This window comes from Myotis myotis, unplaced genomic scaffold, assembly GCF_014108235.1.
Source record: "Myotis myotis isolate mMyoMyo1 unplaced genomic scaffold, mMyoMyo1.p scaffold_m19_p_5, whole genome shotgun sequence".
In the NCBI taxonomy this organism is placed as follows: domain Eukaryota; kingdom Metazoa; phylum Chordata; class Mammalia; order Chiroptera; family Vespertilionidae; genus Myotis; species Myotis myotis.
Window position 1 is genome coordinate 73,469,407 of NW_023416357.1, and position 14,774 is coordinate 73,484,180.

Sequence of the window (14,774 nt, forward strand, 5' to 3'; positions counted from 1 at the left end):
AGGCCCAGTCCATAAAATTTGTGCACCTGGGGGTGGGAGGGCTCCCGCCACCACCTCTGCGCTCACCAGCTGTGAGTCCGGCTTCTGGCTGAGCTGTGCTCCCCCTGTGGTAGCATACTGACCACCAGGGGGCAGCTCCTGCATTGAGCATCTGCCCCCTGGTGGTCAGTCTGCATCATAGCAACCGGTCCTTCCACCATTTGGTCGATTTGCATATTAGCCTTTTATTATATAGGATAATACAACTTTATTAATAGAATAGGGTGAATGAAGCAAATAAATTTGTATTAATGGTAATAGTAAGGTGATAATTCCCATCTAATGTTTATTTTCTCAATGAAATTAAAAGAGAGATGAAAAGGAATGTTAGATATTTTAGGAAAGCAGACAGGTTTAAAATAGTTACTGTAGAGTGAATTGACCAAAAAAAAATACGTAGGATTGCTAGGAAGTGTAAAAGCCTGTTTGAGGTTAATTATGGTGAGTTTATAGTAGATAGAATGTATTAAGTATTTCCTGGCTATTGGGATGCTGTGATAAAGAACTCAGAATGTTCTTTTTATTCAAGATTACTAAAGGGATTGCTAACCATAGGGGAATTTAAGGTATTGGCAAATGTTGATCATGTACCTAAATTGGAGGTACATGTTGATCATGTTGATCAAATTGGAGGTACAATGTTGATCATGTACCTAAAGGAGGAAAATCAAAAGCAGAGGACTAACTGTTTGAGAGAAAGTACAGGGGTAAGTGAATTGCTGATCCAGTGAAGTCAGAGATGATTGTGGTGGGTGGAGTTGAATAAGCAAGCAGATAAAAATTGTAATCTTGCACTAGGTGGTTTGGCTCAGTGGATAGAGCGTCAGCCTGTGGACTGCGGGGTCCCAGGTTCGATTCTGGTCAAGGGCACATGCCTGGGTTGTGGGCTCAATCCCCAGTGTGGGGCATGTGGGGCGTGCAGGAGGCAGCCGATCAATGATTCTCTCTCGTCATTGATGTTTCTATCACACCCTCCTCCCTTTCTCTCTGAAGTCAATAAAAATATATTTTTAAAAAACTGTAATCTTGTGGAATATTTCAACTAATCATTTTAGAAATAGAATGGTTATAAGTGATAAGTGTCGAGTAAGACTCCCTCCACGTTCTGCGTGGAGTAGGGTTCGGTATCTGAAAGAGGAGCCGCACAGCAAATGAGAGAAAAAGACACGAGATAATTTTGCAATATTGGGGGACCAGGCGGCAAGTCCCGAAGGACTTCTCCCTGTGCTCGGGCCTCACCAAGCTTTTATTCATCTGGGATGCACCCATAGCATAGCCCTTAGGCAGGTGACCCCCTAGTAACAAGCAGACTAGCCCATCAGCAAGGATTTACATAATAATAAATGGGGGAGTAGTTTCAGCTACCACTGTCTGGACAAACAGAGGTGGCGCCTAGCTCCAAGCTTTGCTAGGGCTTCAAAGGCACCCAGCCTTCGGTGGGTTTCGGGAAGTTCTCTGTCTATGCTTATCAGATAGTGAAGGCAATAAACAGTTTCCCACAGTAAGGACCTTAGTCTTTTTTGTCCCAGTGGAGGTGAGAGAGCTTTCTTGAAAGCATCACTTGAATCACTAGGTTTTGCTCTGAATTTTGATTTATCTAGTACATGTGAAGATTCTTGCACGCCTTATTAGATACATCTTTTTGTTTCAGCCGCACGTTATAAGTTAGGCATGAACATGTTTTTCCTGCACACTGTAAGTTTAATTAGATAATGAACGTGTAAAGCAAAACCAGGACACACGTCATGAAATGAGGATATATCGGTTGAGTTATTAAGTGGGCATTTCTGTCACTAAGAATGATGTCAAAACTTAGGGTGGAGAGAAATTATAAGTTGGTTGTCAGTATCTTCAATGTAATACAGAGCGTGAATGATATTCATGAAAGGTAAGAGAAGCTATTACAGCCAAATGCAAGAGCCTTGATATTGCTATTTTGTCAAGGGAATTCGTAGGATTGTATATGCCAGGTACTCTTGAAAGACACAGAAATTACTATGTAAATATTGCAAATTCCCTGTCTTCTAGGAGCTCAAAAACTATAGGAAAAACAAACAGAACAAAACAAAACACTAAAAACAGCCACAGTGATTAATGACAGTATGGTGAAATAGAATCTACCTACAAAGTATATTTGGAACCCCAAGGATGGAGTGGTTTTCTCTAACTGAAGAAGTCATTGAAAGTTTATGGGAAAGATGATATCTGAAATGAATTTTATGAAGTTCCTAACGAGGAGGAGGGGAAGAAAGACAATACAGGAGGAATTACAAGATGTATGGCTCCTAATAACAGACAAACATAAATTCAAAATGATAGCATCCCATTGTACTAAGTACTGTTATAACATGTAGTTCTTTATCATTAGAATATTCCCATCTCTTGGCCAATACAATTTTTTTTGTTTTTGTTTTTTTGTTCTTGGAATTCAGTATTGTTCTTTAATGGGATGATTAAAGCATGTGCTGTGTATGTGTGTGAGCACACACAATGTGCCCTTGTGTTTTTGCCAATTCTTTTAAAGTTATGCTTCAAATAAATAGGGGTAATAAGTAAGTAAATATGATCACTTTCATGCATTTGCTTTTGTTAACACACTCATTCAATAAATTAAATTTCCATCATGATGGTTGAAGCTCTACTTTAAGCCACAAGGATACAAAGATTGATATGATGATCTCTGATCTCAGAAAACTCAGTTTATTATGTTCCAAGCCCAACAAGCTATAATAAGTATCTTATATAATAAAAGGCTAATATGCAAATAGACCAAACGGTGGAACCAGAACAACCGAACCGGTCGCTGTGACGTGCGCTGACCACCAGGGGACATGCGTGGAACATTGTGGGTGTCGGCCGTGGTGGGATGGTGGAGCAGGTGAGTGGGAGCACTAGACCAAGGCAGGGTGCTGGTCGCTGTTATCCGGGCGAGCCTCTGGTGGTTACTGAAAATCCTTTGCTCCTGTGAATGCTGCAGTCCTGCCCAGGGCCAGCACCTGCCCGCTTGCACCCACTGCTGGCGCCGGAGCCACTGCTCACACCTACTGCTGGCGCCCGGCACTGGCCCTGATAGCTTGGCACTGTCAGCTGGTGCAAGCGGCGGCTGCCGGCCCTGATCGCCCCTCAGGGCTTCTCCACCTCCCCCTGCTTCTGAGGCGAGATTGGGGCAAGCAGCCGCCAGAGCCACCGCTCGCACCCACTACCAGCGCCCGCCCCACTCACACCTGCAGCCGGTGCCAGAGCCGCCACTCCCACCTGCTACCAGTGCCGGTGCACCAGTCCCAATCACTCGGCACCATCAGTGGCTGTGAGTGGCGGCTGCCGGCCCTGTTCTCCCCAAGGGCTTCTCCACCGGTCCCCCTGCTCCTGAGGGGCGGTGGGAGCAGTGCTGCCGGCACACAGGCCGAGGATGGGCTCCTATGCATACTGCAGCCTCGCAGCCCACAGTTCCTTGCAAGGTGCACGAATTTGTGCACTGGGCCCCTAGTAATATTAAAATACTAATCATTGGGAATGCTGTGACTTTTTTGTAAGATAACTTCTTTCTCTTGAGTCCTCAGACACATTTTAAAATGTTGATGTATTCCTTTATTCACTCTTAGTGGAAAATGTTTGATTTCATCCAACTAGAAATATAGTTAACCAAAAATTTGGATAAAGTGGTAGACTTTGCCTATAATATTAAGACTCAAAATAAAGTATGTTTCTTTTTGAATTAATAACCTTTCAAACTTTGGCTTTATTCTTCAAAGGTTGTGAAGATGAGAAAAGAAGTGAAGAGAATCCGAGTTTTGGTTATCCGAAAACTTGTCAGAAGTGTTAGCAGACTGAAGTCAAAAAAGTTAGTCATTTCAAGTTATGGCCTTCTGACTGATAAAATGTCAAAAATTGTTTTTATTCAATATTTACAAAATTTGAGGGTGGGACCTAAGAGGGATAATTAAATATCATACTCATGCAGCACTTAAAAAAAAAAATATTTAGAGAGGATCTGAGTGAGATAAAATGTGCTGTGTCAGCATGTTACATGGTTTGAATCATATTTGCTTAAAATACATGATGAATTCTGCTTCTATTTTTTTCAAAAATCTTTTTGACCTTACAAAATGAAAGTCCTTTGGGGTTATGTATGTGTTTTATGTTGTTAGAAGTTATCTTAAGATGTGGTATAGTTGAGCAAATCTAGTAATACCTTTTGTGAATCAGTTGTAAAAATTTATATCACTTTTTTTCTTGAATTGCTAATTAATTTAAAATCTTCAGTACCTTGTGGAAGTGTTTATCAAGACATTGTGTTCCATCTAATTTTTTGAAAAAATAGTATTTTGTATTTTCAGTGTTACTGGTATTAGAGAAAAAGTATGTTATTTAAAGTCTTCAAATGTGTTTTGCTCCTGATTAATTTTTAGTGCTTTCTTTCATAAATGTTGCAGAAGATGGGTTTTCTCTCTGATATAATCAGATATTTGACATCTTGTATATTCTTTTAATTCCAGAGGACAAATTTTTATTTAATAAAATTATATCTAACCTTTAGCTGTAGCTTATGGACCTTATATTAAATACAATGTGCTGTTAACTGATTAATTAAAAAGTATTATTTGGCCTTCCCATTAAGGAATTAGAAGGCAAACAGCAGCAATAATTTTTAATATTATGCCAGGATAATGCCTGGTATTGCCAAGAACTTGAGTTTATTAATAGAATTGGGATATATGTTGGAAGGGGAGAAAGCAGTGCAGGATGACTTTGCTTGTTATTTAGAGATTTATGATATTTTTCTAAAAGAAATGAGACTTTTCATTATGATATGAGTCTGTAATAAATGCTTTTCCTGTGTACATATTGGAATGTATTTTTTGCAGGGGTACTGAAGATGCGCTGTTAAAAAACCAAAGGCGGGCACAACGATTGCTTGAAGAAATTCATGCCATGAAGGTAAGGACTTGTGCAGCTGTGTGTATGCGTGTGTTTCTGTCTCTCCTCTCAGTGTGCATTTTGCGTGTGTGTTGGGTTACTTATTTGAATATTATTGTAGGTTGACCAAGACTTATTTTATGGGTCTGTTTGGTGAAGAATGTAGCACATTTAGAAAATTGTAATATGTTGAAGCTTGCATTATCTTTTTCACTGAATTTGTTAAAGTACTTGACTAATTTGCGTCAAAATACTGCCAAAATAAACTCATCTGTGTTTAATAATGCCTCATGCCTAAGGTTTTTATTTTTACTGTAACTTTAGGCATGTAGTCTAAGTTAAGTTCAAGAATTGAAGTGTTCATGCTATTTGGTAATGTGGATGGGGATATTGGTGGCTGACATCATGCTTTGCCTATTGCCAACTCAATAAATTTTTGTGTGATGGTGTCAGCATTTTATTCAGCTCTGTAGTAACTCGAAATAAAATTAGTATTGGACCAAAATGATCCATATTTTTGTTTCTTTCAGCCAGACTCTTCACTAGCATAATTTTTAGGTCTTCTCACTGCTCTTACTTTGTGGAAACTTTCATTTACCAAATGACATACTATTAAATGTCTGGGAGACTTTTTTATTGCAGAACTTAAAAACAACATTTGGTACTAGCAATTATCTTAATTGTAGGGTCATTTTGTATGTATGTTTGACTATTACATTTTGGTATAACTTCCAAGAGTTTTTTTTTTGTTTTTTGTTTTTTTTTTAATTTTACTGATTTCGAGAGGAAAGGAGAGAGAGAGAGAGAGAGAGAGAGAGAGAGAGAGAGAAACATCAATGATGAGAGAAAATCATTCATCGGCTGCCTCCTGCACACCCCCATTGGGGATTAAGCTGTGACCTCCTGGTTCATAGATTGATGTGCAACCACTGCGCAACACTGGCTGGGCACTTCCAAGTTTTGAGATAGATAAAAGAATGATTGAACTCTCTAAAACTGTTTTAATTGCGTTAAATTATCAAAGTTTCTCACCACTTTTTTTTTCCTTTTGAAGGGATAGTAAAGTATTTTATAGGTCAGTTATTTTTCACAGTTAATCTGAGTAGAAACAGATATAGGACATCATTTCTTTTCGGGGTGAGGTGTTTTTATTTTTTCATTTTTGTGTGTGTGTGGCATTATTTTTAATCACAGGACTACAAAATTTATGAAATACATTTGATTTATCCTCTCTAATGTTTTAATCCCTCTTTTTCCCCCCAGTTATTCAGTCAACATACTCTATGTTTGCCTCCTAATTGTCATTTGTGTCATTTTGAATGATACATCATTTAGGCTTTTTCATATACCTTTTATTTCTCATGAAATTCAAATGAGAGATAAAATGTTTGGATACTCTTGTTTTGAGGATAACTCTAAGATAAGAAGTTATTGTGTATCCCATTGTGTCTTTCAGTTTCTCTTAATCAAGGTCCTTACTGAATTATTACATTCCTTACCTATATTTTTTCCCGTAATTTCTTCTGAATTGTCATTTTTGTAGTCCTTAATTATTCAAAGGCTTTGAGCTACTATATAATTGCTGATTTTATTTTTCCATGGAAAGGATACATTATAATATAATAGGCCTATGTGTAGTATGTGAGACTCTGAAAACAAAAGATATTCATTAATTTTCAGAGTACTTCCCTTCTGTAACTCTCAATAATGAATTTAATTTAAAGTTAATCAGAAAACAAGTTGTCTTAATTTATCTATATGTGCAACTTGTTTTCTTTTATTCTTTTTTTTTATATTTTTATTGATTTTTTACAGAGAGGAAGGGAGAGGGACAGAGAGCTAGAAACATCGATGAGAGAGAAACATCGATCAGCTGCCCCCTGCACATCTCCCACTGGGGATATGCCCGCAACCCAGGCACATGCCCTTGACCGGAATCGAACCCGGGACCCCTCAGTCCGCAGGCCGACGCTCCATCCACTGAGCCAAACCGGTTTCGGCTCTTTTATTCTTAAACCTCATCAGGAATAGCAAATCAGACTCAGTGAGAAAGTTCTTAGGTTTGCAACATTACTGTATCACGTTCATAGTTTTGTGTGTATATGTGATTGTATAAGACCACTGTGGAATTGTTGCCTCATAAAAAGCTAAAATGCATAGCCTGTATAGTCTTGGAATTCATAAAATTAATAGTATATACATATTTTGTCCCCTTGTATTCGTGGCAGTGGGTTAGGATGGTCTGAATTGGATGCTATGAATTAAACTTTTTTTTTTGTAATGCTTTTTAAAAGTTGGATTAAATTTAAATATAAAAAACAGAAAAAAAAGAGTAAGACTATGTTTGCTTTTCTTACACGTCTAATTTTACTCCTCATTTATGATTCTTTTAATGGTCTACTTTTCTAAAAGAAACAAATATATAGAGCATTTTTTAAGTGAATGGTCATTTGAAATTTCTTAAAGAACAGTTTATCATATACATGGGAGTATCAAAGAAATAGTCACAAAACAGGAAACTCACAGTCTCAATTAAATTTGAAGAAAAATCTCTACTTACTCATTTTTCCAGATGAATTTTTTCTTGGCTCATATACCACTACATTTTTATAGTCTTGTTCATGACATACTGTCCTATACTTGCTTTCTATGATAATAGGGTATTTTGTTGCAAGATGACTTCCTCAAGGAGAAAACCTAAAATATTTTTAGAAATGGGAGTTTGTTTATTTCTGGCCAAGAGAAAAAAAGGGGGGCCTGATCTTTTTTTTTTTTTTAATGTATTTTTATTGATTTCAGAGAGGAAGGGAGAGGAAAAGAGAAATAGAAACATCAATGATAAGAGGGAATCATTGATTGGCTGTCTCCTGCACGTCAAACTGAGGCCGCAACCCAGGCATGTGCCCTTGATTGGAATCAAATCTGGGACCCTTCGGTCCTCAGGCCAACACTCTATCCACTGAGCCAAACCGGCTAGGGTGGAGGGCCTGATCTTTATGATACTATGAAATCATAGGTTCCAATTTTGTAGATATAATATATGAATACCAACTCTGTTGCCTTTTCTAATAGTATTCGTACTTTTAACTCTGATACTAGTGTAAATTCTGGCTTCTGAAACAGTTTCTTTTTCTTGGAAATTAAAGTAGCTGATCAGCTTTTATAGATCCCAAAGTTATTTAGCTGAAGAAAAAAATAGTAAAATTAAGGCAGACAATGAAATTAATATAAGTATACAAGAAATCCCTTCCTTAATAATAAAGGTAATATAACTAGCTTCTTCTGTGACTACTTACTATGTGCATGACACTGTGTTAATTTTTTTGTATGAAAGCTTAAAAAGAAATTTGCCATAAGGTATAAGATGCCTTATTTGTCCTCTGTTTTATATTCAGTATCTCATGAGATAGATGTCATTTTTCTTACTATCTTACAGAATAGGAAACCAAGGCCTACAGAATTTAAGCAACTTGCCCAAGGTCAAGTAGTTGTTGGGCTTCCTAACTAAAAGCTAATGGCCTGGGCAGTTTTACTGTGCTTCTTCAGTAAACCAGGACTTCTGAAATACACTCTACTTTCCTCAAGGCCAGATGAGATAATGTAATAACCATGACAGCTGCCCTCTAAGAAAAAAAGACCCAAAGGAGGTGTTCAACACGTGTTCAGATTCTTTAATTCCTCAGAACTACATGCATATGCCCAGTTGCCTCACGCTGGTTTCTGTGTGTGTTTAACTTCCTTCTCTCTGAGGCCATGACTTTTCCTATACTGAGTATTCCTGTAGAGTGAGAACTCGAATGTTATTCTGTAAGACTTGGCTCTGCCTGCTACTCTTTATTTTAAAACTCCTTTTGTTTCATTCTTTTCTAAGTTTACATGCTCAAATCTCTGTTATTAAACGCATCTTTAAAGCACCTTTGCTTATGCTCTTCATGGCCTGTTTCTAAGTGGTTGTCATTGGTGGATCACAGCTGGGAAAAGAGTTGTAGATTATGATCTGTCGCTATTATGCAAAGTCAAATAAAATAATACGTAAACAAAATAACATATCACATCTTTTGCATTTCATTTCACCACAACTATAAAATGAGCAGAATCTTATTTCAAAGGACATATTTAGAAGGGTTCTGTTGTGAACATTCTTCAGATAAGGCCTTCTAACAAAATCATTAGCCTGTTTGCCCTTGAATTGTATGTTTATCATATATGTCATATATTAATTCGAATTTTGTGATATTTCTGGTTCTATATATGTTTTAAAAATGTATTGAGTTTTTTTCTCTGTAATTTTACATGCTATGATTTTGTTAGTTTTTTTTTTTCATATGGATTCTTAAAAAGAAGTTTGCCATATGGCCCTGGCCAGGTAGCTTAGTTGGTTGGAGTGTCATCCTGTACACCAAAAGGTTTGATTCTTGGTCAGGGCACATAGCTAGGTTGCAGGTCCTATCCTCCTCTAAAAATCAATAAGAAAACATATCCTCAAGGTGAGGATTAAAAAAGAAACAATAAAGTTTGCCATATGGTAAAACATGCCTTATTTATCTTGCAAGTATACCATTTTAATTGTGTCAAATTAACATTTAATTCATTTATTCTATTAAAATAATAGTATTAAGAGGTATTCTTCATCTAAGATTATAATTTGTTGTTGTTAATCCTCTCCTGAGGATATTTTTTCCATTGATTTTTAGAGAGAGTGTAAGAAGGAAGAGGGAGGACAAGGGTGGGGGACAGGGGGGAAGAGAAGCATCAATGTGAGAGAAACCTGAAATCTAGGTATGTGCCCATGACTGGAATTGAACCCATGACCCTTCAGTGGATAGGCTGACACTCTAACCACTGGGTCACACTGACAAGGGCAGATTAGAATTATTTTTGAGTTTTATCTTTTATTTGTAAGCTAATACAAAAATCATTTTGTCAAATCAGATTCATATGTTAGAGATATTACCTAGAATCCACCTTTACTGATTATTTCAAGGATACATGCAATCAGGAGGCAAAGGTAAAGCAAGGGTAGATCTGGGACTCGGAGTGATTCCACAGGTCCTTCCTTTCTACATCAGACATGCACTTTCTTGCCCAGAGTAGATGAAATCTCTAAATAGGAAGTCTAGTTATGATCTCATCACAGAGGGAGTTTAGATTTTGAAGCTTTCCCATTCTGCACCTCAAGGTTGTGTAGCTTGGGTAATATTCTCAGTGTGCCATACCTTAGAAATCCTTAGATTCTAGGTTTGTGTACTGTAAACATCCTTAACTAGGGAAAGGAACATTCTTCAGATAAGGCCTTTCCTTCTAACAAAAGTCAATAGTTTGTTTACCAGGAGGACCAGTTATCAGCATATTAACAAATAGATTACACTCCATCACCTACTTATACTTGAGTTTCCTCCCAGTAAAGAAGTGATTGCCCAGGACAGCTGTTTTAATTCTTCCTTCTCTGATTTGTAAGTCTTCCTTTGACTTTTCCCTCTTCTTTTGTTTATATCTCCTTCCAATGTTTTGGAAACTATTTTAAACCTGGAGAAAAATTATAATGCTACAATGTAGAGTAGTAATACATTGTATCATATCTAGTTTGTCCCTTTACTGGTGATGCTTAGTTCCAATCACTTGGTATAGCGCAAGGGTGTGGAACCTTTTTGCTGCTAAGGGCCATTTGGGTATTTGTAACATCATTTGTGGGCCATACAAAATTATCAACTTAAAAATCAGCCTGCTATATTTGGTCAAACATTTAATTAACTCACCCCTAATGCCTTGAAAGGGCCAGAATAAATGATTTTGTGGGCTTTATATGGCCCGGCCCTCAGGCCAGCAGTTCCTCACCCCTGATTAGATGTTATCTGCCAGATTTCTCCTTTTTCCTGTTTGCAATTATTAAGTAACTAGAGGCCCGGTGCATGAAATTCAGCATGGGTGGGGTCCTTAGGCCTGACCAGCGATCAGGGCCGATCAGGTTCCCTGTCTTTCTGCCTCCCCCTTCACTCACCACCCATGTCTGCCACCACCCATCCCCAGTTCCTTGGCCCCAATCGGGCCATTGGGACCTGCTGGCCAGGGGGAGGGACCGGGAGGTTGGCCAACAGGCCCTCATCAGGTGATCGGGGCCTGCCAGCCGGGGGGAAGGGCCAACCACAACCACAGCGGGTGGGTGGCAGGCCAGTTGGGGCCTGCCAGCCGGGTGGAGGGACCCAGGAGGTGGGCCACCAGCTCCAAGGAGTGTGCCAACCCTTGGTCTCTCTGGGAAAGGGGCCACGTCTGCCGCCATCCACCCCTGGTTTCCCATCCCAGCCCGGGGGCCCAGCCCAGTTCAGGCGATCGGGGCCTGCCGGCCGGCAGGGAAAAATCAGGAGGTTGGCCGGCAGTCTCCATTGGTGACTAGGGCCAAGGGCCTGGGGACAGCTCCTGTGTTGAGCGTCTGCCCTCTGGTGGTCAGTGCGTGTCATAGCAACCAATCTGGTTGTTTTGGTCGTTCCATCATAACGGTTGCTTAGGCTTTTATATATATAGATCTGTGAGGTGATAATTTTGAAACTGAGTATTCTGTAGTCTTTCACCTAGTAGTGACTGATACTTCGTGACTTAATCAGTTAATTGTTTCTCCTTTTCTGCTGGAATTTTTTATTTTTTATTTCTCTAATAAGATTTTAATTTTTTTTTTTTTTTTTTTTTACAATATTGAAGATAGTGCTAATAGCCATTTTTCTCTGTGGAGTATGGGTTCTTGACTTCCTGCAGGAAAGATTTCACAACAAGATTCCGGGTGATTTTGAAGTATGTTAATAAAGCTGGAGACAGTGAAACTGAGGAGGGGCTCAGGATAGAAGAAGCAACAGGAGAGAGACTCGGCGGGGCTGCTTTGGCTCTCTAGAAACATTATGGGAAAGAAGTGAGCCAAGGAGGTGCTGCTGCTAGCTCACTGGAGAGTCAGAGAACAGGAGGCCTTAGGGACAGGGTCGGGGGTTAGCCCAGGATATGCAGCCACTGTCCATTGCTCCCCTGGTTGCAAGTCTCATGGGGTCTCTTAGAGTTAAGGAGATGCAGGCCTGTGGGGGAAGAGAAAGGTGCGGGCGTGTTCCTAGGAGGGAGCGCGCACGAGTTTTGGTAATCTTAATGTATGTTGCGATTTAATTTTTTTTTTTTTCTGTCAACATAAGTTTTTATTTATTTGGATAAATACCTAGAAGTAGTATACTGGATTATATGACAAGTTTACATTTAATTTTTTAAAAATTTCCAAATACTTTTCCATATACCATTTTTCATTCTTGCAATCATGTGTGAGAATTCCAGTTACTCCTATCACATGATAAGATGTGATAGCAATATTTTTTAACTTGTAGACCACTAATAACTAATAATTCAACATCTTTTCCTGTGATTGTTGCCATTCTTGTATTTTATTTGGTGAGTAAATTTAATTTTTTACAATAATTTTTTAATAATGTTAATCTTTTTATTGTGTATTTCTGGAGGATTATGATGTAGTTGAATGTAAAAATGAGAGAAAACTTTGTATAGCAATTACAAACCTGTGCTTTGTGCATATTGTGAGAGGAATGAATGATATTGTTAATCCACAAAGATAGTAAGAGAATAGCTAATAGTCTGAAAATTGAATAAAGCTGTTTTAGTACTTGACAGTTTGAAGTTTTCAGCTATGTGACTATAGTTATGAACTGGATTAATTGTTTGCAACAGTCTTCAGAGCAGTTGGAACAGAGCAGTGTTCTTTAGATATGTTTGCCTACGTTTTTGTCAGAACATATAAAATCTTTTTATCTAACACCGCTGTGCATAGGCCGAAAGAAGAAAAACAAACAAAAAAGTGGAATGAGTATGAATTGAAAAGTACAAAACTGAATTCTAAGTCTTGGAATTCAGGTTATAAACTTTGACCTCTGTAGGCTTTAGTTTCTTCATCCACAAAATTAAGATGATTGTGTAGATTTTTTTTAAGTCATTTGCTCCCGTGTCCTATTCTTTAATCTCAACTAGATTGGAGTTTACTACCTTTGCTACCTGCTCTTTCAATAATGAGCAAAAAATGTAGGTTTTATAGCTTCTCAGTGAAACAATATTTTTGTTTTGAAGTAGTTTAATTGAAATTTATATTTTATTTACAAAGCAGTGGTTGACATGTTTTTACATATCATTGTAGGACTTATACCACTTAAATTCTAATTTACTAAATCAGCAATTTCTTATTCATTTTATCTAGTTGACAGGGTAAGGACCTTTCTAGATGTTTACCCTTTGAAACATCTAACTTTTTATAATGATGATGATTTTCTTTAGATATGAAAATCTTCTTTGCCTTAATGAGGAGACATGCATTTTTGGTATTTAAAAAATAACATGTAGTCCTGACAGGTTTGGCTCAGTGGATGTAGCGTCGGCCTGTGGACTGAAGGGTCCCAGGTTCGATTCCGGTCAAGGGCATGTATGTACCTTGGTTGCAGGCACATCCCCAGTAGGGGGTGTGCAGGAGGCAGCTGATCAATGTTTCTCTCTCATCGATGTTTCTAACTCTCTATCCCTCTCCCTTCCTCTCTGTAAAAAATCAATAAAATATATTTAAAAAATAAATAAAAAATAAAAAACATGTAATGAAACTTTCTAAAAATTTTTATAGGTCTGTGTTTCTTCACAAAGTCATCCCAGACTGATAGTTGGTTCTTACTGGTCCCATGTTTTCTTCTTTTCCTATTCAGGGCCAAAACCTGTTAATGTGCTATGTCTCTTTCTTTTTCTTCTTTTATTACTTATTCCTTATTTCACCTATAGCTTCAATCTTTGACCCTAACTGGGTGGGTATTAGTTAGCTAATAAACTAGTTTATGCCTTAAAACCCATCATCATCCTTTAACTGCCTCTCAGTTTCTTCCTTTCCCCTTATTAGAATAGCATCTTTACCTCCAATAGCATAACCACTGGTAACTGGGCCTCCTCACTTCCCATTTCCTCAGCAACTCACTTAATTTATCTACCTGCCTGTTCATCAGTGTCCTTGAATAAGATTCATACTGACTCTTAGATGCTGTTGTCCCCCCAAAGTTCTTTCTTTATCTTCTCACTTTACACTCTTTAACCCTTTTCGGTCCAACCTCGAGGCTGACTCGACAGACCAGGCGCTAGGAGCAGGTCCAACATCGAGTAATAAGAACATTAAAAAGTTCAACATTCAATCCCGTCAATTAATTTGGACCAGACTGTTTGAATTCCAAAAATAACATTGGACCGCAAAGGGTTAACATGGCTACTTGCATTTTTGAAGGTCTGCATTCTTTTAATTTTCACCTGAGGATATTTTTCCCATTGATTTTTAGAGCGAATGGAAGAGAGAGGGAAAGATAGAGAGAAATATTGATGTGAGGGAAACACCAGGGCCCAGGCTGGTGAGGAGCCTGCAACCGAGATACATGCCCTTGACCGTAATTGCACCCAAGACCCTTCAGGACACAGGCCAACATTCTGTCCACTGAGTCAAACCAGCTAGAGCAGTCTGCACTCTTATATTCAACTCCACTTAGTGCTTTTAGGTGCACCCAAAACTCAACATTTTACATGGTTCACTGAGCTAAGTTAAAGAGCATGGTTAAGGTGGGGTTTCTTATGAAGCCTAAGGGCAAGCACTGAATTTTAACCTCAGCAGGGACGAGAATCAGGATCTGGAGATTCTCAGAAACTCAGGTAGTTCTGTTTGTGTGTTTCTTTCCTGCTCCTTTTTCCTCCATTTTGTGCTTCATCTCTGCTTTTCCTCATCTTCTCCCTATCCTGCCCATTCTGTTCTCTTTCACTCCCCTTCT

At 38.4% G+C, this 14,774-nt stretch overlaps 1 protein-coding gene across 5 annotated transcripts in view; it reads left to right on the forward strand.

Annotated features, from left to right (window-relative positions):
- SRFBP1 (serum response factor binding protein 1) overlaps nucleotides 1–14,774 on the forward strand; it is a 79,351-nt gene that overhangs the window by 15,624 nt on the left and 48,953 nt on the right. For 4 of the 5 annotated variants that reach the window (XR_004967543.1, XM_036309087.1, XM_036309090.1 and 1 more), the window contains 2 exons: nucleotides 3,792–3,880; nucleotides 4,905–4,977. Coding sequence is in view for 4 of the 5 variants with exons in the window: in XM_036309087.1 (XP_036164980.1) it covers nucleotides 3,792–3,880; nucleotides 4,905–4,977 (162 nt within the window). In the remaining variant the exon portion in view is untranslated. Of the gene's footprint in view, nucleotides 1–2,621; nucleotides 2,918–3,791; nucleotides 3,881–4,904; nucleotides 4,978–14,774 lie in introns of those variants that run through there. The other variant, XM_036309088.1, reaches the window with a different exon arrangement.